The 27,645-nt window shown below is 35.0% G+C and overlaps 2 protein-coding genes across 3 annotated transcripts in view; both read right to left on the bottom strand.

Moving 5' to 3' along the window:
- Window positions 1-13,761, bottom strand: part of LOC128211474 (DNA cross-link repair 1A protein-like) — a 43,623-nt gene extending 29,862 nt beyond the window's left edge. Inside the window, exons 1-7 of one of the 2 annotated variants that reach the window (XM_052916295.1) lie at window positions 12,730-13,761; window positions 12,240-12,302; window positions 11,086-11,308; window positions 10,472-10,576; window positions 9,651-9,668; window positions 3,642-3,758; window positions 609-3,317 (exon numbers count right to left, since the gene is read on the bottom strand). In XM_052916295.1, coding sequence (XP_052772255.1) covers window positions 609-3,317; window positions 3,642-3,758; window positions 9,651-9,668; window positions 10,472-10,576; window positions 11,086-11,308; window positions 12,240-12,302; window positions 12,730-12,780 — 3,286 coding nt within the window. In that variant the 5' untranslated portion in view covers window positions 12,781-13,761. The remainder of the gene's footprint in view (window positions 1-608; window positions 3,318-3,641; window positions 3,759-9,650; window positions 9,669-10,471; window positions 10,577-11,085; window positions 11,309-12,239; window positions 12,303-12,729) is intronic. The other variant, XM_052916296.1, reaches the window with a different exon arrangement.
- A 2,099-nt stretch (window positions 13,762-15,860) lies between these two features.
- On the bottom strand, window positions 15,861-27,355 carry LOC128211875 (uncharacterized). Its single transcript, XM_052916985.1, has 6 exons — window positions 27,232-27,355; window positions 25,397-25,613; window positions 24,791-24,895; window positions 23,756-23,773; window positions 20,214-20,330; window positions 15,861-19,872 (listed from the first exon to the last, which is right to left on the bottom strand). Exons 1-6 carry the CDS (start codon window positions 27,304-27,306, stop codon window positions 17,219-17,221), a joined length of 3,186 nt encoding a protein of 1,061 aa, XP_052772945.1. The 5' UTR covers window positions 27,307-27,355; the 3' UTR covers window positions 15,861-17,218.
- Between the last annotated feature and the right edge of the window lie 290 nt (window positions 27,356-27,645).

The raw sequence follows: 27,645 nt of genomic DNA, 5'->3' as shown, positions 1-27,645 counted from the left end.
AGCTTGTAACTAACAGATAAAAGCTTCGATGAAAAGTAACATTCGATATTATACTACTAATATACTCATAACAATCTGTAAAAAGCTCATAAAATGCCCGTAAGTTGCTCATAGTAATCCAGGACAACTCTAACAAATTGTGGAATTTTGTTGTAAATACATTGTAATAACCAGTAATAATCCTTAATAAACCATAAATAGCTCATAATAACTCGTAACACATTTCTTAAATCCATCGTAAAAGTGGCCAAATCGTGAATTTGTGCGATCTGTATGGACTCATGAGTACAATCTGTGTATGTGAATGAAGCATTCTGGATTGAAACCAAGGTGTACACAACAAATTACATAAGAGCATACAATATATTTAAAGTACAAAAGATGGATAATCATATCTGGAGATACTGAAGAAGTACAGACCCTGTTGGCATAATTTTTTCTAAAAAAAAATTCTAAATATTTTATCTCCAATAAACACCCTTGTGTGGTGTTTGTTACCGTGGAGGTACTTTAGAGGAAAAAAACCCTAAGTTAATGCAAGCAATAAGACCCCAGAAGTTGTTCTTAAATATTCATCTTTACAAATAACTATTAACAAGTCTACTTACCAGGTATTTTCTTATAGAATGGACACTGAAGAACTCTCCGATGCTGATCACCAGATTCAGAATTGCCATGCCCCTGCTTTTGTTTCCATCCTTTTCGGGAACCAGCACTAGGTTTTTGGCCATTGTCTTGTCCAACAGTCAACTTTGGAAGCTTTCTAGCTGTTTTCATTAAAACCTCGTTAACTGTTTTTGCATTCTGGGCTGACTGTGAACTAGCTCCTTGACCATACAGGAATTTACTGCTGGCCATTAAAATGTCCGCCGCATTTTTCGTTATTACAGAAACCTTCCCAGTTATGTAGTTCAGTAAGGCACTTGGATTTTGCTCACTTGAAGAATATTCTGATTCACCAGCAGTGTCCCCAGCAATTTCATCAGAGGTAATCACTTCTGTCATAGCATCATCATTTATTTCACCATCATTATCGTCTGGTATAAAACCACCATCAAGTCTGGCAAATGTATTCTGTGATAAAGTGCTATTCAGTTGTAATTTCCTGTAAGTAGTTTGTGATACAGTACAAAAGTTTCCAATTTCAAACTCGGGAGTTTTAGAACTTTGCCTCGAATTGGCACTTTCCGGCCAATGCAATGCCGGAGAATTAGATCTTTGGGTTGAGCGACCACTTTCATGTGAAGTTGATGCTGGAGATTTAGAACTTTGCCTTGAGCAACTGATTTCATGCAAATTGGATGCTGGAGACCTAGAATTTTGCCTGGAAGGACTACTTTCAGGCCTTCTTTTCTGTTTATCCAAAGAGTTGCCACTACACATTGAGCTGTCATCTGTAAAAACTGTTGGTGTTTTACATGAAGACCGCAATGGAATAAATGTGTGTTCGTCTAATTCATCATTATTTGTAATACCAACTGCCTTGTTACCCTGTCCTGACACTGATTTATCCATCACAGATTGGTGGAGTTCTTGACTGCATGAACATGGGCTGTCCTGGTCAATATTTTTCATCACCGGTCCTTTTCTGTCATTTAGACACTTACTACAACAGTTAGTTTTACCATTAAACAATCCAGTATCTTCACCACTACTGCTCTCCGAAATTATAGTTATATCCTCCTTTTTAACATTCATAAAAAAAGACAATATGTCTTTCTGATTGTGATTATCTAACTTTCTTTTTACCTTACTCCTCTTTTCAGTTTTAACAGTTCGAGAATGTTTTGTTTCTCCTTTTCGTTTTCGAGATCTATTCACATTTTCAGCACTAGCTTTGCTAATTGATTTCTTTTCAGATTCATCAGCTTTTCTAGTACAAATGTTATTAGTTCTAGGCTTATGAGTTGTCTTCGAAGACTTGGATTTAATGTTGGAATACATGTCAGTATCTATCACAGTATGGTTACTTGTACTTTCCCCAAGATCACACTGTTTGCTTGCACTGATCCCATCAGGTTTTACTGCATTAACATCATTAGTATCACTATCTGTTGGCAAAGGCTTACACATTTTCTTTGCAAAAAAGCCAATATCAGAATCTGTTGTAGATTCATTTTCTTCACTCTTCTTATTATACTGATTATCATTTTCATTTAAATAATCGTTCTCTTCAGAAAAACCATTTGCATTTTCCACCACATTTATTTCATCAACACATCTGGCTTCTTCATCAGCAGCTCTTTCAGAGACAGTCACAGTATAACTTAAAGGAATGGGATCATCTTTCCCTTTACTCTTCTTTGAAGACTGTCCATCAGTTTGTTGGATCTTACTATAAAGAAAACTTGACTGAGTTAGCGTGTTTTTTAAGATGTCCAAATCGTCACTGTCTGAGTCCTCACTTAGACTCTTTATAGCACTGCTAGGTTCATAATTCTGTATTTCTTCCTCTGAATGCTTAACAGGTTCTTTGGCAATATCATGTTGTTCATCTTCTGATTCTAGCAGCATTTGGGTAAGTGTTTTGGATTCATCAAGATCATTAATGTCATCTATGCTGTCACAACTGCTTACTACAATCAGTTCATCAACCTGCACTTTTCTGATAAAGCTTTGGGAATTAATAGAAACACTACCTGCATCTTCCAGCTTTACATCTATATCTAAACTGTTACTTGTATTTGCATGGTCAGTCAATTTGGAAGCAATGAATTCCTTATTTTCATTGAAAATAAAATGCCGATTTTCAGCAGCATCTTTAGACTGGCTATCACTGTCAAACATTTGCTTCATTATATCGTTCTTATTGCACACGCTTTTCTCTGAAACTCCTGTTTCCTTCTCAGAAACTTTTGTTTCAGATTCTTCAACAAATTCCTCATAACCTTCATCATCTGATTGAGAGCTAATGCTGTAAGATTCATAACTCTCCATTTCTATATTTCCAGCATTTTTTTTTGGCACATGGGACTCTTGACAGTTTTGACTGCTTGCACAAATACTACCAGTAGAAAGACTGTCACCCTTTGCATCTGGTTTGTTTGATTTGTGTATCACTTCACCTACAACACTCATCTTGCATTTACTGATGGCTTTATCATTGACTTCTTCATCTAAACCCTCTTTAAACATGTCCTGGTCAGATTCTATGAGACCATTATGGTTATCATCTATCAACATATCACCTGACCTTTGTGAACTAGATAGTGGACTGGTCATGTCCAGAGTGATTGCACAATCAGCTGACGCTCCTGGTAAAAACAGCTGATTACAACTGTCAAAGTTTAGTTTCACCTTGGCGGAATCAACATTTCCTGAAATACACCGACATTGGTCTAAGACATATATATGTTTATATATATAACAATAAACTATTAATGAACATGTCGACATGTAAATGAGTGTTTAAGTTAATTTTTATAAAGCGAGTCTTTTAAATGATTAAAGAAATACTTACACAATAAAAGATCGTAAAGCTTTTGTTAATATGAAGTTATTGTCAATATAATAGCAATTACCTCTTCAGAATTTCATTAAATTAATTTTACAAAAATTGCTAGCATAAACATTTCTCCTACAAATATGTTATTAATATGATAACTTTGATATTTCACTGTTTGTTTGCTATCACATTATACCTCTTGAGCTGGTAGCCTCGGACTGGCTTTTACGGAGAGACCTGGCCAGCTCTGTGTGTTTAAATCTTTTGTAATGGCTTGCAATAGTAGAACCACACTCTGTCCCCTGTGGACATTCTAAAAGAGATAACCAATAAGAATAGTCTCTCAGTTGCCAAGGAAATATAATTTATATATAGTTAATTTAAATTTCGCAATTTTGAAACGGATAATTTGATTGAAACAAGAGCTGTCACAGTAGGTGACAAATGCCCCCGAAGTGCCATCCAGTTCAATGAATTATGCTATTACTAATATGCCAACATTCATGAAGAGCTATCATAAACTTGATGCATATGCCAGTCCTTATGATGGCTGACGTCAAGTGTGGATGAGTGAACCAGTAAGAGGTAGGGACATGCGTCCTGCACCTGACACGTTGTCTTCATGTACTGAACACATGTGCCAATTCATTTTAAAATCCCTCCATGCATGATAATATTGCAGCCCGGACAGAACCAACTACACTTTAAGTGCATATTTGCAGAATTCCTTAAATGATTAAGTGTGACCTTGAACTTTGAAGTAGGGCAGTGAGTCTTGCACATGCCACATCGCATCAACATATAAAACACATGTGCCATTTTTAAATTCAACTTTGCTATACTAAGTTAAAGCCTGGACACGACCAACTACACTGTATATGCATAATGCAGTATTCCATAATGATGAGCTTGAGGTAGGGACATGGTAGGGACTTGCCAAGTAATTTTCAAATGCATATGTGCAGCATTCCATTATTATTAAACTCCAACAGTGACTTGGACTTTGGGGCAGGGTCACAGGTCTTGCATGCGACTCGCTGTCTTTAAGTACCAAAAACATGCGCCAATTAATTTTTAAAACTCTCTGTGCTTGACAAGGTTACAGCCCGAACAAGACTATACTGTATATATATGCATATAAGCAGAATTCCAGATGATAAACATGTAAGTGTGACCTTGAGCTTTAAGGTCAGATAATGGGTATTGCAAGCAACACGTCGTCTTTTTATGCCGAACACATGTGCCTATAGTACTTATAAAATCCCTCCCTGCATGACAAAGTTACAGACCAAACAGGAAAAACCTGACAGCCGCACACGCGGACAGACAGACGGTGTGATTTTAATATAACAGTCTTCGGGGGCATAAAAGATTTGAATTTGCCAACAAAAATTGCTTAAAAATACTGCAAAAATATTTCACATCAACAAGACCGTATTTATATATAGCTTCAACTAGCCATGGTTGGTAATGAGCAGTCTATATACGTGGGGGATGGGGGGTCTAATGGCATCACGATACATGATTCACCTGGAATGTTTTGTTTAAGAATGCATACATGTAGAAACCTTTCCTGGCTTATACCAGCATATCAAGATTAAAAAGAACTAGGGATGCAAACGAATATTCAAATATTCGATCAAACGTTTGGTATTCGAATATCAAAATTTATATTTGAATATTCGATTTTTTTGTTGTTGAATTAATGGAATAATTGCACCTTTTGCTTACATCTCTGTTGTTGTGTATAAAGTTTGTTTGTCTTGTTTTTAGCCCATAATGCCATAGGTGTGAACGTGATGACAATACACTAAACACACGTCATGTGTCATTTAGGGACATAGTGTCAGATACTAGAAAAAGTCCCCGTAATATCACAATAACTGCAAGGCCGTATAAGACAAGTGACAATCAGCAATTTCAATTATTTTCGGCAAATTTAAATGCCAATTAAGGATTTAAGGAATCGGCTTTCACGCCAATGTGTTGTCCTGGCTGCAAATTAAGCTGTGCAACATTGCTCAAATCGCTGTGATGATGATATAAACGACATGTACTACAATAATGTAGTTTCATGTATTTGCTATAAACTGTTTCCATGTAACGATATAATGTTATATAAAATATATTTCCTCTATTGGTGTGCACTAGAAAAGTCAAAGTCCACGTATGTTTTCGTTTAATTAGTTTACTAGTTCCCCAGTTGGTTTGGTTTTTCCATAGTTATATTTAGTAGAGGTCAATCCAGGAACGAGACTGCTCGTCATACGGGAATACCGGTACCCTCAATTGGCTCATCACACCATTTTACCAGGAATCCATCAAATTCAACATTGTTTACAAATATGAAGGCAGTGTAATGAAATTATTCGAATTGGTTTTTTGTTTGTTCAAAATCTATTGTTTTTTTCTTTCTGAAAATGGGGAGTTTCTGTGGCTCATTTGGGGAAATCCGCCGCGAGTACTGGCTATGCCAAAGTAGGGTTAAAATGCTCCGTCTAATATTTTAGCGAATGATAATAGTTTACTATAACTCCTAAAATATGTATTTTGGTAATTGAATATTCGAATATTGGATCGAAAGAATTACCGAATATTCGAATATCAATTTTGCCATTCATTTGCATCCCTGAAAAGAACACATATTTTGTTACATTATGTGCATACTGAAGAGTTATCGCCGGTTGTCAACAATAGACCAATTCCATTACTCTCAGCGACCAATGGAGTGTAATGGAGCGAGTTTGTTGTGGGTCATTCATAGGTCAGACTTGGGTCAGTTGTGGGTCATACATGGGTCAGTCATTTGTCAGTTGTGGGTCAGTCATAGGTCAGACACGGGTCAGTTGTGGGTCAGTCGTGGGAAGGTTGTAAGTCAGACATGGGTCTGTCTAGGGTCTGTCATAGGGCAGACATGGGTCAGACAATGGTCAGTCGTGGGTCCGACATGGGTCAGTTGTGGGTCAGTGATAGGTCAGCCATTGGTAAGTTGTGGGCAAGTCGTGTGTCAGTCATGGATCAGTCGTGGGTCAGACACGAGTCATTCGTGGGTCAGTCGTGGGTCAGTCTATGAACTTAAACAAGCAAAACTCTTTTAATTACGTTTCAAACGTTTAAAACGTTAATATTTGTAACAAGTGAAGCAAGCTAGAAATCATAGGGTATATGTTTATACATTTGCAGTAAAGGAAAGTAGGTAGACATACAATGATTAGCATAGACATACATGATAAGCATAGACATACATAATAAGCAGGGGTGGATCAAGGAATTGATGTTGGGATGGGCACAGCACAAAAACAAAGTCACGTAGTACATAAATATTAACTTCAAAAATACTTACATAGGGTGATACTCTTATGTGTATTGATATAATCAAGACTTACTCTTTCTACAGGATTTTATTTCCTCCTTTTTTTCCGCAAATAATAGTGAGTGAGAGATAATGTATCAAAGATTAGATGATGGGAAGGGACGTAAGTCACTTTTTCACATTTTAAAAAGTGAAGGAAACTTTATGTTCGCATTCATGTTCATCTTTGGGCTGTTGCTACAATAAAGCCCCCTTTTAATTTGCTGATACTGACATCACTACTGTATAGAGCAATCTTGTTAAACCTCCCTACAATATGTGATTATATCCTTTCTTCCTGTTGATGTGCCAAAGAACAAAAGAAATGAAATACATGTAGTATGTATGGATGTAAATGTTCATTGTTGTGATGTCAGGCAAGTAAAATTACAATTGATGTACTATCAAAAATTGGTGTATGATTATTGAATGTATTGTACAAGCCCAGAGAGTAAAGCAAGAACTGTAACATGAATGTGACAAATGTACCAAGAACTGTAACATGAATGTGACAAATGTACCGGGTACCAAGAACTGTAACATGAATGTGACAAATGTACCAAGAACTGTAACATGAATGTGACAAATGTACCAAGAACTGTAACATGAATGTGACAAATGTACCAAGAACTGTAACATGAATGTGACAAATGTACCAAGAACTGTAACATGAATGTGACACATGTACCCAATTCAGCTTTGTCAGAGTGATTATAAGCCAATTGAACTCTATGTGGTAATAGCATGAGTGCTATGTGTGGTAAAACTGCCTAGGCACCTGTACATTTCTGTGAAGTTTGATCTAAACTTTGCAATGGAAAAGTTAAAGCCGAAACAATTGTGTGTAAATGATAGACAAACAGACAGTGAAATTGATGTATGCCTCCTTTCCGACGCATAAAAATCAGTTTGTATAAGGCTTAAAATGACTGAAAATGTTGATTACATACATGCCTTTTTAGATATTATTAATTTTGGTTCAGTTCAGCTAGGTACTGGGCCCGAAGCCTACATGTAGCTTTATCAAGGCGTTTTATATCCTCTGTGTTAGTCTTTACACTCTTAGTTATTAGTAATATATAATCAATCCTGCCTTTATGTCTCTATGGCAATATCAAATCTCATGTATTCTTTTATTTTAAGCCAATGAGTTATATAAGGATTTGCAGCATTCTGTAAGAAGCCTTTTTGCTAGAGTGTAAGTCCATTCACTGTTAGTATTTGGTATCAAGCTTGGTCCCCCCAACCCAAACCTTATTTATTTTTTTAGCCTACATTTCAGTAAGTTTAATTTTAATAAATAGTTGCTGATACAACAAAGAAAGGGTTAAAGATGCTTGCTATTACTATAGCAAAATAATAATGATTTACTAAAACTTCTAAAAGATTCATATTGGTAATCAAATATTCGATAGAAAGAATAACCGAATACTTGAATATAAATTTTGCAATCGTTTCCATCCCTACTTATCCACATCTTACATAAACTTAAACATTCATTCATAAAGGACAAACATGCCGAATGGTTTGCAACAGCCTCTACCAAAACTGGCAAAATAAACAGAATTGATCGAGAGATCTTTGAACTTCTGTAAGGCAAGCAACATTGCTAAGTCAATAAACTTGGATAAATCCATGGCTTGTTGAGTTGCAAGGAGACACCATAATGTACTGTTACTTTCTACAGAGTAGTTAGCAGTCGTTTAGTTATTGACCATAAACCAATATGCACCAGGGATTGTGCAATTAATAAAATATGACTCTTACACAGTACTATGGTTTAAATTTGATCACTATGCGTAATGTTTCCTATTGCACGCCTTCATTGTTGTTTTTAAAAAGATGGCAAAGCAATCAAAAGTTTAATGCAATATAAAATTACTGTACACGGACAAAGACTGCGCAAGGTATTTAAGGCGTACAGTCCTATTATCACTTTAATTAAAAATTGGCACCTGTTTCCAACACATTTACTCTGCTGGTAGAAAAATAAACTAACTAAGGAAATAAAAATAACAGGTCGCTGATTCTTTGAGTACATCTAAAGCTATTGGATGCTAAATATAACATATAAAATGCCCTCAACCCCCCCCCCCCGACCAAAATAAAAAACAACAACAAAAACAGGCCGTTTCCAAAGTCAGATTTTACAATTTAAATGCAAATACATTAATGTAACGATTAATTATATGCCCATTTAAACCTGCCATTTAGCCTGTATCTAAGCAAAGCCTAGTTGCTAGAAAAAAGTTAACTTTTATTTCTGACATGGAAAGATAACACAGCAAACAAAATTGAAAATAATTGCGATACAGAGTCAGCAAAATGTGTCTCCAGTGATCTACAATGTGTTTTGACCGATTACAAGTGTATGCCAATTAGAAGATATCGAGTGTTCATCGTAGCGAAACAATGCAGAGGGTCACATTAATGTGATGGTTGTGATCTTGTCACTTTTATTGGGGTGTGAATGACAAACCAGGTCTGTGTACCAGGTCTGTGTATTACAATTTTTACTCACTTAGACGTTTTGGATCGAAAAAATGAATCAATTTCAGACCGATTTTCAGACCGATTTTTTAATCATTTTCTGTTCCTGACATTAAACCAGCGTGGCCAAAATCAGTCCAGACCAGCAAATTGTCAGTTTTTAGAAGCCCTGTTAAAAGGAGGATTTCAGGGGAATGTGAACAGTTTAATGCGAGGATAAACAGTCAGAAGGTAATTGAACAAAACCACAGCTACTATTCACTGGCACTAGGAAAAATGGCAATAGTGCTGTAATTGTGAGCAATTTTTGATGTGTTTAGAAAGAACCAGAACACAACATTTACAGTTACAAAGCGTACATACCCACAGCATTGTTATCATCTGGAACAAAAATGGATATGTTTCCTTTACTTTGGTTGAAGACCAACATTCTTGATCCATATTTAAAAAACAATTGTGCATTGCCCAATGTGTTGTCATAGTGCCTTACCTCAAACAATTTATCTTTGTCAACCTTATCAATACCATTGAAATTTTTTAGACCTGTGTCATGTTGACTCTCTCACTTATAAACGCTAGACTAAGCTTTATTTTACTATTTTAGTCTTGTTTCATACTATTAAAACATCTTACATTCCTAGTAACTTATCTCTGGACATTTGCAATCGCTTTCTAACAATTTTTTACCGTTCGGGCCAATCTCATAAAAAGTTGCCATAACTATTCATTTAAGTACCCAAAAAGCCTTATTCGTTAAAAAGATCAGACATGAGCACTGCAACTGGTTGTCAACGCTTGATTGTTGTTGTTGTCTTTATGAAAAACGGGCCATGACTCAACAGTTACGAGATCAATATGGATCTTGTTTCGCAAAACTATTAAATAATTGGTGAATGCTAAAAGATTTACTGCAATTTACTATGGTCTCATAAGGTAGAAATATTGTGTTTTCTGCAGATCTCGTATATTAAACTCAGTTTCCTTCATGAAAACCTTTGTATTAAATGTGTTAAATCTTATTATGGAGTAATAGTGCATCTTTAAATATTTTTAATGGTTTGTAAGTGTCTGCAAACTGGCAATGATGACAGCAGCAATGAAGCCAAGACTATCACGTCGATTCAAACAAACACACAAGCTGCAAGCTTAAACTTCCATTTAACAAATAATTTCCAACACAGTACTTTTTTCAGTTGAGAGAAATGTGAGCTGACAATCATCAACGTGCCACCTGGGTGTCTCTACCAGCGAAAGGGCTGTGAATGGCATCTGGCACACTGGACACCGCCCTGCCGTGGGAAAATATTTTGATTTGGAAAAATGCATGATCATGCAAAACAATTGCAAATAAGGGAATACACTTAAGAATCTTTAAGTACACAACACATTACTGTGTGATAGGTGGTCTAGTGTACTGATTATTGTTCACAACAATCAATAAAATTTTATCATTCAAGAGAATGTTTCAACATTGTTACTGGAGAAAATAACCAACCTTTAGATGGCAGTAAATTAAAAACAATAGTGCAGCAGAGCCAATACAGTACTCGTCTGTTTAATTCCCGATTAAATGAGGGACATACCAGTGCCAATTATTATAGCCATAATTACGGGCCTTGCATACTATACATGCGTGTATTGTCTCTGGTAACATGCATATATATACCAAGATCCTTTTGAATAACGGACGGCTTTTGGGCCAAGGTTTAAGCTTTTACATATCGACAGAGACTCAAAGGCTATCACATTGGCTCAAGTTTCTTTTTTTCAAAAATCCAACAAGCTGTATATCACCAACCTGACCGATCCTGGTCCGAACTCTTTCTACTAGGTGTCCTCTCTGCTTTAATTTTTGCTGCAACGTTGCCATCTAACTTGTGTGAGCTTGCTATGCTGCCTCCTGATTTCTGCTTGCTTTTCCGTCGTTTGGTTACTGCTTTGAGATTTGGTTTTCCATCATTTTCATGTTTAATAACTGTTTCGGTTTTAACTTTTTTCTTTCTGCGTGAATCTTTTCTTGGCTGTAATATAAAATGAAATTAGAAAATGATTACAACACAGATACCGAAACCTTTTCCAAAATATACCTACATTATATGCATTTTCCAACTAAGTCAAGAGCCATAACTCTACTCTAAATGAGGAAGCCACACGCTATACCCCTGAATGAGGCACAACCTCACATGCCAGTTAAGGGCTTCACAGAAGACTAAGCTTTAGCATAGGGTGAAACAAATGTGCAGCTGACAGGGGCTCCAACCTGATTTGCCGTACACACACCTTTTTAACATATAGGTAGCAACAATAATGTGATCTCTACGACATTTGGACATTAAGTCTACTAATAAAGGCTTGGCTAATAGCAGCTAAGATTCAAAGTTGACATTTCTGCCAGTCGATAAGGACTTAAATTTATTATTGACATAACATTTTATTGGTAAATAATATTCATCTGTTCATAGTGTTTCAAGTTCACTAAATGCTTGCTTCAAGTCCACCTAAATGGCAGTCAATGAGTCTTATGAAGATTTAGCCGTGAAATCGGGTAAGTTTGAGTTACATACCTTGTTTCTTTTTTGTATATCAAAGACACTAAATATCTTCAGATGTGTTGTTTATCTCATTGTATGCACCCAAAATGGTTTTAAACAACATTTAAGTGATAAACAATGATTCAGATGCCTGTGGTTCTAACCCCCACACATAACATATTTTGAACAACTTTGTCATTATTATTCAACATTGATGCATTCTATTACTACATATACTTTCGCCCGGTGTTAAATGGTAGAGAATTGTAGCGTTACTGGTATATATAAAAATGTCAAAAATAATAGCTACAAACAGCATTTATACTAATGACTTTTAAAATTCGAAAGTGAAAGTAGAATAAAATGTGCAGCAGATACAGTACTTAGAACTTTATTTTCAACGTCACATGGATATTAATACCTGTGACAATCGTTTCTGTGATGTATAGTTCCATATATCATCCTCATCGCTGCTGATTACATTCTGAAAATTAGACATATTTTGACATCTTCAGTCTTGTTGAATTTTCAGGAAAATTTGTAACAGACGACACCGTAAGGTAAATAGGTTAAACACCACCATTTATCATGACTAGTGGGAGTTATTTCCCATACATTTATAAACGCGGGAAATATCGGGCAAGATCAAGCAGTATTCGTTTAGTTAGATCAGTTCATCCATTTGCTCTTTTGGATAAAACAAGACATACAAATTATACATACACTTGTAAACAAATCATATAAAAGAACAAATGGGTCGGGCTACACCCTGCACCCCTCACCTCATAATCGAACATGATCGAAGATAACTTTTTAATATAGGAGAAAAAAAGTAATACATGGCGACCCAAATCTTTCTGTATGAATTTAAAAGACACCGCTGCATGTTCGTTATTAATTAATATACGTACCGTACCATACCTTGCAAAACATTGACCACGGATTGCAGGCATTGCAGGCATTAAATGATAGAGTGTTCGACCCTTTTACACGAAACATTTCTACTAAACGCTTGTATCTCCAAAGGCTTTATAAGGTTGCGAGGATTGGAAACATTTTTGATAAGTATATTGCACCCTCTCATTTAAATGTTACTGCCATACCATGCCTATGTTATTGTAACAACGATGAACTGTATATGCTCAAGTAAACACTAAATAAATGTTCTGTTCTGTTCTGTTCTGTTCTGTTCTGTTCTGTTCCGTTCCGTTCCGTTCTATTCTGTTCTGTTAAATCAAGCTTTCTAGATATCACTGAAACGCCAAGTGGACACGGTTTCATTTAATCAGTGTAAGTATCACAGTCAGTTGCATTATTGTTATTGTAAGTCTGACACATACAGTACATGAGTTTGTGCATTTCATGCCTAGGTGTCATGGTGTTTATTAATGGTGTTGACGCTAAATATGCCGACTGCTCCTCCCATATTTCACCACCGATTGTAAACCCATTGACATCTCTGCTGATTCTGCTAAACATTGCGACGTAAGTAAGACGGCATCGATTAGATTACGACGTTAACGTACAGTCTGTCTACAGGTTTATTGTCATTGAATTAGAATGGGCGGGATAGTTGACTTATCTGCAATAAACTAGTACGATAAAATCATGACACATAATGAACATTTTCATGTGCGAATGATACCAATTTCTTAATAACATTATCATGGTATTGTTAAAATTAATCATATGTTGATAAAAACATACAAAAGGGTGCAAAGGGACATGCACGAAAATTTGGTTTTAATTTACTCAAAAACTTAAGTGTACTAATGTATTTGAATGCACTTTAGTTCAATAAACGACATAAGCTAAACATTGAAATGAATAAGACCACCACCATCATAACCAGCAGCAGCATCGTCGTCATCATCGTTTTGCTGAAATTTGGATACATGCACTTAAAACTTAATAATAAACCGTTAATTTATTACAAAGTTATATTCGTCCGATCTTTTACATTACACACGGTTTGTAATGCTGGAAACATAATTTTTTCAGGCGTACGTTAATAAATACGTCACGTATTTCCTCCGTCCGAGACGTGTATAATTCTTGAATTGAACTTATAAATCAGTATTGCACACATTTAAACAAAAAAAACTTATTTAAAAGACCTCGTTTATTTGACTGATCTTTTCTTTCTCTATTTACGTTTTCTTTAAATTAAAAGCTTAAGTAAGCAACCCTTTAAGCTCTCACATAAAGCATGTACAATTCCCTTAATCATTTACTGGACAAGTTTTACTATTTTCAAATATTAAGATGCGTTGAAAGTGGTATTTTTTAAAGAAAACGCTATTTAAAATGTTTTTTGACACTTAGCTTTTTCCAATTAACTTATAGTTTTATTTTAGTCTGTTATATTTGGGTTATGAAATATCACTATTAAGTATATATGTACCATTTGTTGTTTTCGTTTTATTTTCTTGAATATGCATTATCTTCGGACTATGTTGGATAAGTTCTGGTATTTCAAACGGATACGGGTATTTAAATTCAATACATACACACGTATTACACGTATACATTTCGAGCGGTAAACCCTAAGCTACTTACTAAGTAATGTATTTATGGATAACACTATTGTAACCGTGTATTTAATAGCTGAAAACACACAATTATTAAATGCCAGATGGGTCCTAAAAGATTTACAGTTATCAACTATCGTCTCATAAGGTAGAAGCACCGTGTTTTTTGCACCTTTTTTCAAATTAAACACGGTATCCTTAATAAGAACCATTGTTTTCGATATTTATTCGTCCTTTTCGTTTAAATAAAACAAGTGTACTAATTGTGGCACTGCTTTATTTGGGATTTAGAGTGCATCTTTGATAAATTTATTTACCCCTGTGTTTTGGGGTTAACTGACTTAGTATGGTCAAGGCAAACTAAAAGTTTCGGATTCTGAAGTCAAGCAGCAACATTGATTGAATTTCAAAGTAGGACTAATTATAAGAAGGCTTGATACGATAACTCAAATACCTCACTAGTTCTTATCAATGTATTCTTATGTTATTTATAATTTAAGGAAAACGCTCCTTTTCGCTTCATTGCAATGATGTCGATGAACCTGAGTGTCCATCACATGTTACACCACCAGTTTTGAAATACTGACAAATCTACTTGTTTTGCTTAATTTGGCGATCTAAGTAGGACGTTACCGATTAGATTACGACGTTAACGTACAGTTTGTCTACAGGTTTATTGCCCCTGAATTAGAATGGGCGGGATACTTTACTTATCTGCAATAAAATAGTCCGATAAAATCATGACACTTGAATAAACATTTTCATTTGAAATTAATTTCGATTTCTTAATTACACATTGTATATGATCTTGTCAGGGTTAACACAAATCTTATTTTATACTTTAGATCTTCAATAGGACCATATAGAATCAGTTACATGTATTGATAACGTAAAAAAGGTTAAATCAATTAATGTTTTGATAGTCTTCCCAGTCGTAAATAAAAAGGAATTTTAAATGTTGTTTCGACCCTCAAACGCAAGAGAGAAAGAGAAACAATCTTAAACAACAACAACAGCTTGTTTTTACAAACAGTTTGACTACAGTTATTTTCAAGAAGTAAAGTGAACAGTCCAAATGTTCACAAAAAATCTTCACTGATCCTAGTCTAAGAGTTTTAATGCCCGTGCAGAGTAAAATTCACATGAAATATTGAAAACACTATATTAGCACACACCTTCAGAATAATTCCTACAAAAATGGATTGTAATCATCATAGAATTATTTAATTAAATGCAATATTTTAGAAATGTTACAGCACTAGTGAAAAAATACTACAACATACTCATGCACTTTCTCTCAAATTCTATTAGAATCTAATTGAATATAAACCTTTTATACACAAGCAATAAATAGAGAATAACAGAACATCCTAAACAATCCTGATAAATGCATTCTACAGATATCTGTTGTTGCTGTTGTTGTTGTTGGTTTTTTGTTGTTGTTCTTTTGTTGTTATGGTTTTTGTTACGTGATTCATATTGTTCTTATTCATGTTCTTTGATTATGAGAGGTTTACGTCAATGGAAACGTCACGTTCTATCTCCAGACCGTGAATTAGTTTCTAAGTCGTGTAGCTGTAGTAGTTCTTTGAGTTTGGGTTAGGGTTGTATCTGACACAGTAGGGCTAGGAGAGCCTGTAAATACGTTCTTGTGGTCAAACAACAAGTAATGCATAGGCTTTGATTGAGCTGATAAGGTTCCCATTGTCAGTAATTTGTAAGGAGAGTGAAATAAAATATCGGATAAAAACAATAAAGAATCAAATTTTATTAATATACCAAGTGTTTACAAAGCAATATAATAATTAACATATCGGTAAAAAGTCGACACATATAAATGAAAATAGTCAATATCACGATGACCCACGTACAGGGTACATGAACATGTCATTTCCGAAAAGCAATTCAAGGTTTTTTTCTGAGTACTCTACTCGAGTACCGATTTTACTACTCGTTTTCATCCCTAATAAAAACAACAAACCAATAGAAATATTATTATGGTTTTAGACTTTGTCTTGTTTGTTTAAAACATGGCCTCTGGAAAATTACGAGGGATTTTTAGTTTAGATGAAAATCTAGCATCGCGACATAAACGGAGAACTAGAATAAGTTTAAAAAAGATTCTATTCTTTTATGATATTTAAGCCTTGTAAAATGATCCAGATTTAGACATTCGTCTCATACACTTGGTTAAAACAAAAATATTTCAATCACACATTTTCGAGATAAACAAAGTTTACGCATAATCAATGGATGTACTACATGTATGGTAAAAATACATGAAAATTAGACAAGTGAAATAGGCACAAAAAGGAATTCCACGATAGAATTGAGAAGAAAACTTGTCAGAATTTGCAGGACAGGTTAGTGGTAGAATCAAGTTGGTTCCAATTTATATACATGAGTCCAGAAGCGTTAATTTTGATGAATGTAGTGCCGAACGTGCTTCAATAGTGTTGTGTGGGTATTGTTCGTGATGTTTTATCCATTAAGTAGTAGTTGGAGTGACACAATCCTGATAGCGGATTACTAGTCGAAAAGTTGATGTCTTTGACCATAATACAGCAGAGAGATGAAGCAGTCTTCAATTTCTCAACATAAGCAATTGCGTATATTGACAATTATTTAAGAAATTATTACAGTCCATCCGCAGCATTGCATGAGTGACACTTAATTTGCGTTTACTCTCATGGTATAATAGTTTTTTATTGTTGTAAGTATTTTACTTGAATGAGAGCATGGGTGAACGACCTGTTTCCTTTAGTCCATTCCACGATAATTTTGTAGATGACAAGAAGGAATTTGATAGCAACTGGGTTTAAAATGAAATGTTACGAAGGTTAACAGAAGATTGTACCGGGCTTGTTCATCAACCCGGGAAGGAATCAGAATTGCCATCCCCTTGCTTTTGATATCCTTTTCGGGAACCAGCACTAGGTTTTTGGCCATTGTCTTGTCCAACAATCAACTTTGGAAGATTTCTAGCTGTAGTCATTAAAACCTCGTTAACTGTTTTTGCATTCTGGGCTGACTGTGAACTAGCTCCTTGACCATACAGGAATTTACTGCTGGCTATTAAAATGTCCGCCACATTTTTCGCTATTACAGAAACCTTTCCAGTTATGTAGTTCAGCAAGGCACTTGGGTTTTGCTCACTTGAAGAAATTCCTGATTCACCAGCGGTGTCACCAGCAACATCATCAGAAGTAATCACATCTGTCATAGAATCATCATTTATTTCACCATCATTATCGTCTGGTATAAAACCACCATCAAGCCTGGCAAATGTAGTTTGTGATAAAGTGCTATTCAGTTGTAATTTCCTGTAAGTAGTTTGTGATACAGTACAAAAGTTTCCGTTTTCAAACTCCGTAGTCTCAGAACTTTGCCTCGAATTGGCACTTTCCGGCCAATGCAATGCCGGAGAATTAGATCTTTGGGTTGAGTGACTTCTTTCATGTGAAGTTGATGCTGGAGATTTAGAACTTTGCCCTGAGCAACTGATTAAATGAAAATTGGACGCTGGAGACCTAGAATTTTGCCTGGAGGGACTACATTCAGGCCTTCTTTTTTGTTTATCCAAAGAGTTGCCACTACACATTGAGCTGTCATCTGTGAAAACCGTCGGTGTTTTACATGCAGACTTCAAAGGAATAAATGTTTGTTTGTCTATTTCATCATTATTTGTAATACCAACTGCCTTGTCACCCTGTCCTGACACTGATTCAAGTTCTTGACTGCATGAACTTGGGCTGTCCTGGTCAATAGTTTTCATCACCGGTCCTTTTCTTTCATTTAAACACTTACTACAACAGTAAGTTTTACCATTAAACATTCCAGTATCTTCACCACTACTGCTCTCCGAAATTATAGTTATATCCTCCTTTCTAACATTCATAAAAAAAGTCATTATGTCTTTCTGATTGTGATTATCTAACTTTCTTTTAACCTTACTCCTCTTTTCAGTTTTAACTGTTCGAGAATGTTTTGCTTCTCCTTTTCGTTTTCGAGATCTATTCAAATTTTCAGCACTAGTTTTACTAATTGATTTCTTTTCAGATTCAACAGCTTTTCTAGTACAATTGTTATTAGTTCTAGGCTTATGAGTTGTCTTCGAAGACTTGGATTTAATGTTGGAATACATGTCAGTATCTATCACAGTATGGTTACTTGTACTTTCCCCAAGATCACACTGTTTGCTTGCACTGATTCCATCAGGTTTTACTGCATTAACATCATTAGTATCACTATCTGTTGACAAAGGCTTACACATTTTCTTTGCAAAAAAGCCAATATCAAAATCTGTCGTAGATTCATATTCTTCACTTTTCTTTTTACACTGATTATCATTTTCATTAAAATAATCGTTATCTTCAGAAAAACCATTCGCATTTTCCACCACATTAACTTCATCAACACATCTGGCTTCTTCATCTGTAGCTCTTTCAGAGACAGTCACAGTATAACTTAAAGGAATGGGATCATCTTTCCCTTTACTCTTCTTTGAAGACTGTCCATCAGTTTGTTGGATCTTACTATTTAGAAAACTTGACTGAGTTAGCGTGTTTTTAAAGATGTCCAAATCGTCACTGTCAGAGTCCTCACTTAGACTCTTTATAGCACTGTTAGGTTCATCATTCTGTATTTCTTCCTCTGAATGCTTAACAGGTTCTTTGGCAATATTTAGTTGTTCATCTTCTGATTCTAGCAGCATCTGGCTAAGTGTTTTGGATTCATCAAGATCATTAATGTCATCTATGCTGTCACAACTGCTTACTACAATCAGTTCATCAAACTGCACTTTTCTAATAAAGCTTTGGGAATTCATAGAAACACTACCTGCATCTTCCAGCTTTACATCTACATCTATATCTAAACTGTTTATTGCATTTGAATGGTCAGTCAATTTGGTTGCAATGAATTCCTTATTTTCATTGAAAATAAAATGCCGATTTTCAGCAGCATCTTTAGACTGGCTATCACTGTCAAACAATTGCTTTATTATATCATTCTTATTGCTCACGCTTTTCTCTGAAACTCCTGTTTCCTTCTCAGAAATTATTGTTTCAGATTCTTCAACAAATTCCTCATAACCATCGTCATCTGATTGGGAGCTAATGCTGTAGGATTCATAACTCTCCATTTCTGTATTTCCAGCATTATTTTTTGGCACATAGGACTCTTGACAGTTTTGACTGCTTGCACAAATGTTACCATTGGAAAGACTGTCACCCTTTGCATCTGGTTTGTTTGATTTGTGTATCACTTCACCTACAAGACTCTTCTCACATTTTCTGATAGCTTTATTATAGACTTCTTTATCTAAACCCTCTTTAAACATGTCCTGGTCAGATTCTATGAGACCATTATGGTTATCATCTATCAACATATCACCTGACCTTTGTGAACTAGAGAGTGGACTGGTCGTGTCCAGAGTGATTGCACAATCAGCTGACGCTCCAGGTAAAAACAGCTGATTACAACTGTCAAAGTTTAGTTTCACCTTGGCGGAATGAACAATTTCTAAAATACACCGACATTGGTCTTAGACATATATATGCATATATAACAATAAACTATTAATGACCATGTTATATGTCCACATGTAAATGTAAAAAGTGTATAAGTTAATAATTATAAAGCGAGTCTTTCAAATGATTAAAGGTATACTTACACCACTTTACTTACTTAAGATAGTGAAGCTTTTGTAAAAAATAAAGTTATTGACCATATAACAGCAATTACCTTTTCTGAATTCATCAAATTATTTAAAATAAAATTGCTAGCATAAACATTTTTTCTACAAATATGTTACAAATATGATAACTTTGATATTTCACTGCTTGTTTGCTATCACATTATACCTCTTGAGCTGGTAGCCTCGGACTGGCTTTTACGGAGAGACCTGGCCAGCTCTGTGTGTTTAAACCTTTTGTAATGGCTTGCAATAGAAGAACCACACTCTGTCCCCTGTGGACATTCTAAAATAGATAGCCAATAAGAATAGTCTCTCAGTTGCCAAGGAAATATAATTTATATATAGTTAATTTAAATTTCGCAATTTTGAAACGGATAATTTGATTGAAACAAGAGCTGTCACAGTAGGTGACAAATGCCCCCGAAGTGCCACCAAGTTCAATGGATTATGCTTACAAATATGCCAACATTCATGAAGAGCTATCATAAACTTGAAGCATATGCCAGTCCCTATGATGGTTGACATTAAGTGTGGAGGAGTGAACCAGTAAGAGGAAGGGACATGCGTCCTGCACCTCACTCGTTGTCTTCATGTACTGAACACATGTGCCAATTCATTTTAAAATCCCTCCATGCATGATAATATTGCAGCCTGGACAGGACCAACTACACTTTAATGGCATATTTGCAGAATTCCTTGAAATGATTAAGTGTGACCTTGAACTTTGAAGTAGGGCAGTGAGTCTTGCACATGCCACATCGCATCAACATATAAAACACATGTGCCATTTTTTAATTCAACTTTGCTATACTAAGTTAAAGCCTGGACACGACCAACTACACTGTATATGCATAATGCAGTATTCCATAATGGTGAGCTTGAGGTAGGAACATGGTAGGGACTTGCCAAGTAATTTTCAAATGCATATGTGCAGCATTCCATTATTATTAAACTCCAACAGTGACTTGGACTTTGGGGTAGAGTCACATGTCTTGCATGCGACTCGCTGTCTTTAAGTAACAGCCTTTGGGGCGTAAAAAAATTGAATGCCAACAAAAATGGCTTAAAATTACTGTAAGAATATTTCACTTCAAATTTTAATGACTCAACAAGACAGTATTTATATATAGCTTCAACCATTCATAGTTGGTAATGAGCAGTCTATATACATGGGAAATGGGGGGTCTAATGGCCTCACGATACACAATACACCTGGAATGTTCTGTTTTAGAATGCATGTAGAAGCCTTTCTTGGCTTATACCAGCATATTAAGATTAAAAAGAACACATATTTTGTAACATAATGCGCATATTAAAGAGTTGTGGTTCAGTCATATGTCAGACATGTGTCAGTTGTTGGTCAGTCGTGGGTAATTTGTAGGTCAGACATGGGTCAGTCTTAGGTCAGTCATAGGTAAGACATAGGTCAGTTGTGGGTCAGACATGGGTCAGTCATGGGTCCGGGTCAGTCATTGGTAAGTCATGGGTCAGACGTGGGTCAGTCATGGGTCAGACATGAGTCAGGAGTAGGTCAGTCATAGGTCAGTTGTGGGTCAGTCGTGGGTATTTGACACTGACTATGAACTGAAACAAGCAAAACTCTTTTAATTACGTTCCAACCGTTAATATTTGTAACAAGTGAATCAAGCTAGAAATCATAGGGTACCTGTATATACATTTGTAGTAAAGGAAAGAAGGTAGACATACCTGATAAGCAAAGACATACATGAGCAGGGGTGGATCCAGGATTTGATGTAGGGGGGATGGGCATAACACATGAAGTAAATAAACAAATGTTAGCTTCAAAACCTATGGGGGGGGGGGGGGGCAGTAGCCTCACGACAATAAAAAAAACTTATACTCTAACAAATAATAGTGAGTGAGAGATATTGTATCAATGATTAGGTGATGGGAAGGCATACAAGTTACTTTTTTCACATTTTAAAAAGTCAAGGAAACTTTATGCATTTAGGTTCATCTTTGTGCTGTTGCTGCAATAAAGCCACCTTTCGATTTGCTGATACTGACATTGCTACTGTATAGAGCAATCTTGTTTAACCATCCTTACAAAATGTGATTATATCCTTTCTTGCTGTTGATGTGCCAAAGCACAAAAGAAATACAGTACATGATGCATGTGTGCATGAAAATGATGTGCTGTTAAGCAAGTAAAATAACAATTGGTGTACTATCAAGATACGGTGAAAAAATCAGTTTGTATAATGCTAAATCACTGAAATGTTGATTACATAGATGCCTTTTCAGATCTTATTAATTTCCATTTAGTTCAGCTATTCTAATGGACCCGAAGCCTCATCAAGCTTCATCAAGGAGTTTCATGTTCTCTTGTAGTGTAAGTCTTTACACTCACAGTTATTAGTATTAAATAATAAATTCTTCTGCCTAAATGTCTCTATGGCAATGTCCCATCTGATGTATTCTTTATTACCAAAGCATAAACTATGTTGTAAAAGACAAAGAGTAATAGAAGGATTAACATTGATCACTCTGTATGCAGTATTCACGCTACAGTATAAGTCCATTTTATGTTAGTACTTGGTATCAAACTTGGTCCCCCCCTCACCCCAACCCAAACCTTTTTTTTGCCTATGTTTCAGTACAGAAAGGATAAAAGACCCCGGCTATTGCTATAGCGAAATAATAATACTTATCCAACTTTTACATAAACTTAAACATTCATTCATAAAGGACAAACACGCCAAATGGTTTGCAACAGCCTCTACAAAACTGGCAAAATAAAGAGATATGACCAAGAGATCTTTGAACTTCTGTAAGGCAAACAACATAGCTAAGTCAATACACTTGGATAAATCCATGGCTTGTTGAGTTGACTCTTACACAGTTCTATCCATATAGTAAAATCCAGGAAAACAGAAAAATGGGAATAAAGTAAAAAAAAATCGTATGACCGGCGAATTTCTTCGCGATTAAGGTTGAGTATTTTGAAGATGGATATCATGTCCTTAGATTGCGATGACTGTCAATCTGCAGAAGTTCTTTTGAATTGAGTAATAAGATGATTACGTGACCCGGGAAGAGAAACGTTCAATACCATGTTAGTACAATATACAGTACAAAGTGCATATTTAAAAAAAAAATCAATATTTTTTCACATATTCGGTATTATAATTTTTAGTGAGGAATTATTAGATTTTTTTGATTTTTTAAAAAATGTTTGAGTTTGAAAATCCGGTGCCTGTTTCCAACCTATTGACTCACTGGTGGAAAAATAAACTAACAAAGGAAATAAAAATAACAGTTCCCTGATACTTTGAGTACATCTGAAGCTATTGGATGTTTAATATAACATATAAAATGTTCTCAACACCCCCCCCCCTACACACACACACACACACATACACACACCACCCCAATAGAAAAAATGAATCAATTTCAGACTGATTTTTGAATCATTTTCTGTTCCTGACATTAGTTCAGCGTGGCCAAAATTGGTCCAGACCAGCAAATTGTCAGTTTTTAGAAGCCCTAGTAAAAGGAGGATTTAAGGGGTATATAAACAGTTAAATGCGAGGATAAACAGTCAATAATCAGAAGGTAATTGAAAAAAACCACAGCTACTAATCACTGGCACTATGAGAAATGGCAATAGTGCCGTAATTGTGAGCAAATTTTGATGTGTTTAGAAAGAACCAGAACACAGCATTTACAGTTACAAAGCGTACATACCCACAGCATTGTTTTCATCTGAAACAAAAATTGATATGTTTACTAAACTTTAGCTGAAGACCAACATTCTTAGCTCCACTCTTGATCCATTTTTAAAAAAGAAAAATTATCCAATGTGTAGTCGTTGTGCCTTACCTCAAACAACTTATCTTTGTCAACCTTATCAATACCATTGATTTTTTTTCCATTTTTTTTACCTGTGTCATGTCGACTCTCTCACTTATAAACGCTAGACTAAGCCTTATTTTACTATTTTAGTCTTGTTCCATACTATTTAAGCCTCTAACATTCCTAGTAACTTATTTCTGGACATTTGCAATTGCTTTCTAACAATTTTTTACCATTCGGGCCGATCTCATAAAAAGTTGCCAAAACTATTCATTTAAGTACCAAAAAGCCTTATTCGTGAAAAACATCAAACATGAGCACTGCAACTGGTTGTCAGCTTGAATATTGTTGTTGTTTTTATGGAAAACGGGCCGTAACTCAACATTTACAAAAAACATCAATATGGATCTTGTTTCATTTGCACAGATTGTCACTAAACATGCATACTTTATAAAGGTTTCATTTAAAGTGACACTCTTATTCAAAATCAATACATACACATGTAAAACAATCATAACTTTTGAGTGATAAACCTTTAACTACTTACTAAATAATGCATTTATGGAAAATATTAATTACTATTAACAATATTATAACTGTGTTTTTACAACGCAAAAATTTACCGCGGTTTACTATGGTCTCATAAGGTAGAAAATATCAGATTTCTTGTAAATTAAACTCAGTTTCCTTCATAAAACCCTTTTTTTTCGACATTCGTTCTTCCTTTGGGGTATATTAAAAAAAATGTATTAAATGTGTTAAATGTTATTTCGGAGTAATAGTGCATCTTTAAATATTTTGAATGGTTTGTTAGTGACTGCAAACTGGCAATGATGACAGCAACAATGAGACCAAGACTAAAACGTCGATTCAAACAAACACACAAGCTGCAAGCTTTCATTTAACAAATAATTTCCAACACAGTACCTTTTTCAGTGGAGAAAAATGTGAGCTGACAATCATCAACGTGCCACCTGGGTGTCTCTACCAGCGAAAGGGCTGTGAACGGCATCTGGCACACTGGACACCGACCTGCAGTGGGAGAATATTTTGAATTGGGAAAAATGCATGATCATGCAAAACAATTGCAAATAAGGGAATACACTATTATAAGAACCTTTAAGTACACATATTACTGTGTGAATGGTGGTCTAGTGTACTAATAATTGTTCACAACAATCAATAATATTTAATCATTGAAGAGAATGTTTTAACATTGTTACTGTAGAAAATAACCAACCTGTAGTAAATTTAAAACTAGAGTGCAGCAGAGCCAATACCAACACTCGTCTGTTTAATTCCCGATTAAATAAGGGACATACCAGCGACAATTATTATAGCCATAATTACGGGCCTTGCATACTATACATGTGTGTATTGTCTCTGGTAACATGCATATATACCAAGATCCTTTTGAATATCTGAAAGGCTTTTGGGCCAAGGTTTAAGCTTTAACACATTGATGCAGACTCAAAGGCTATCATTGGCTCAAGTTTCTTTTTTCAAAAATCCAACAAACTGTATATCACCAACCTGACCGATCCTGGTCCAAACTCTTTCTACTAGGTGTCCTCTCTGCTTTAATTTTTGCTGCAACGTTGCCATCTAACTTGTGAGAGCTTGCTATGCTGCCTCCAGATTTCTGCCTGCTTTTCCGTCGTTTGGTTACTGCTTTTAAATTTCCATCATTTTCATGTTTAATACCTGTTTTCGTTTTAACTTTTTTCTTTCTGTGTGAATCTTTTCTGGGCTGTAATATAAAATGAAATTAGAAAATGATTACAACACAGATACCGAAACCTCTTTTTTTTTAAAAAAAACAGAGCCACTTTTCCAAAATATACCTACATAGTATGCATATCAAGAGCCATAACTCTACCCTTAATGAGGAAGCCACACGCTATACCCCTGAATGATGCACAACCTCACATGCCAGTCAAGGGTTCCACACAAGACAAAGCTTTAGCATAGGGTGAAACAAATGTGCAGCTGACAGCTCCCAACCCCATTTGCCGTACACACACTTTTTTAACATAGGTAGCAACAATAATGGGATCTCTACGACATTTGGACATTAAGACTTGGCTAATAGAAGCTAAGATTCAAGGTTGACATTTGTGCCAGTGGATAGATAGATAGATAGATAGATTTATTCGTGCATATATATATATATGTCATAGTAACAAACAAAATATCTCATAAAGCTATAACACAGACTGATTAACAAAGTATTAGTGATGATATCTATACTTAAGCACAACATCATTAGAATGCTTTGGATACATACGTGCATTAATAAAGATTTAATTCAATGCGACAAATATATAAGAAAGGATAACCCATTAAAGTTATTCAACTTATTTCCAATGGGGTCCTTATGACAAATATAATTATTTGCCAAGATCTGAGCTGTAAGCTGTTTAAATTAGGTTTTCTTTTACAAAAATAACATGCATGTACTCTTGACCAGTTAAAGAATGATTAAATGTTTGTGATCGAACTTCTTTTACAGTTATAATGCAACCGACTGTTAAAACCACATGACACTTAAGCATAATATGACAAAAATCTTAGAACTGATATGCAAGATTAAATGAATTACAATTAATAAAATAGGAAATCTTCCATTTCTGCACATTTCATACCAACAATGAGGTGTGATTTCACTTCTTTTTTAAAAGCATTCTTATTTTTTAATTCTTTTAACTTTATTGGAAGACTGTTCCAGTCCTGGATTGCTTGATAAAAGAAAGTATTTAATATAAAACTGTCAGCCTGTGGCACTTAGAAATTTCCAGCACTAAGTCTACTGTTGTAAGAAGATGTCGATGCATAGTCAAAATGACATTTTATAAAGGAGTTACATAACAATCTTCTTAGATTCATATCTAAAAAACGATTTTGTCTATATAAAATTTTTAACCTAGAATTAACTTTACTGACACTATTGTTAACAATAGATGCAGCACGGAGATCATTGTCCAGTATACTTCCAAGATATTTAACAGATTGTTTCGGTTTTATTATACAGTATGGCCATTGCAGTTTACATTGAAGCTATCAACTTTTGTTAGTTTCCTTTTAGACCCAATAAAGACCATTTGATAATTTAAATTTAAATTTGATACTAAAGACTTAAATTTATTATTGTCATAACATTTTATGGGTAAATAAAATTCATCTGTTCGTAGTGTTTCAAGTTCACTTAATGCTTGCATGTAACTTATGTTGAAAAAGTTCAAACACCATTTACTAATGATTTTTAAAAGGCACTTAAAATTCGAAAGTGAAAGTAGAATAAAATGTGCAGCAGATACACTATTACAGTACTTAGAACATTATTTTCAACGTCAGATGGATAATACTACCTGTGACAATCGTTTCTGTGATGTGTAGTTCCATATATCATCCTCATCGCTGCTGATTACATTCAAATTAGACATATTTTGACATCTTCAGTCTTGTTGAAATTTCAGGGAAACTTGTAACAGCCGAAACCGTAAGGTAAATAGGTTAAACACCACCATTTATCATGACTAATGGGAGTTATTTCCCATACATTTATAAACGCGTGAAATATCGGGCAAGATCAAGCAGTATTAGTTTAGTTAGATCAGATCATCCATTTGTTCTTTTGGATAAACCAAGACATACAAATTATATATACACTTGTAAACAAATCATATAAAAGAACAAATGGGTCGGGCTACACCCTGCACCTCATAATCGAACATGATCGAAGATAACTTTTTTAATATAGGATAAAAAAGTAATACATGGCG

Source organism: Mya arenaria, chromosome 12 (genome assembly GCF_026914265.1).
Source record: "Mya arenaria isolate MELC-2E11 chromosome 12, ASM2691426v1".
NCBI classification, from domain to species: domain Eukaryota; kingdom Metazoa; phylum Mollusca; class Bivalvia; order Myida; family Myidae; genus Mya; species Mya arenaria.
The sequence above is the reverse complement of the archived record's forward strand: the minus strand, read 5'-3'. Positions and strand labels throughout refer to the sequence as shown.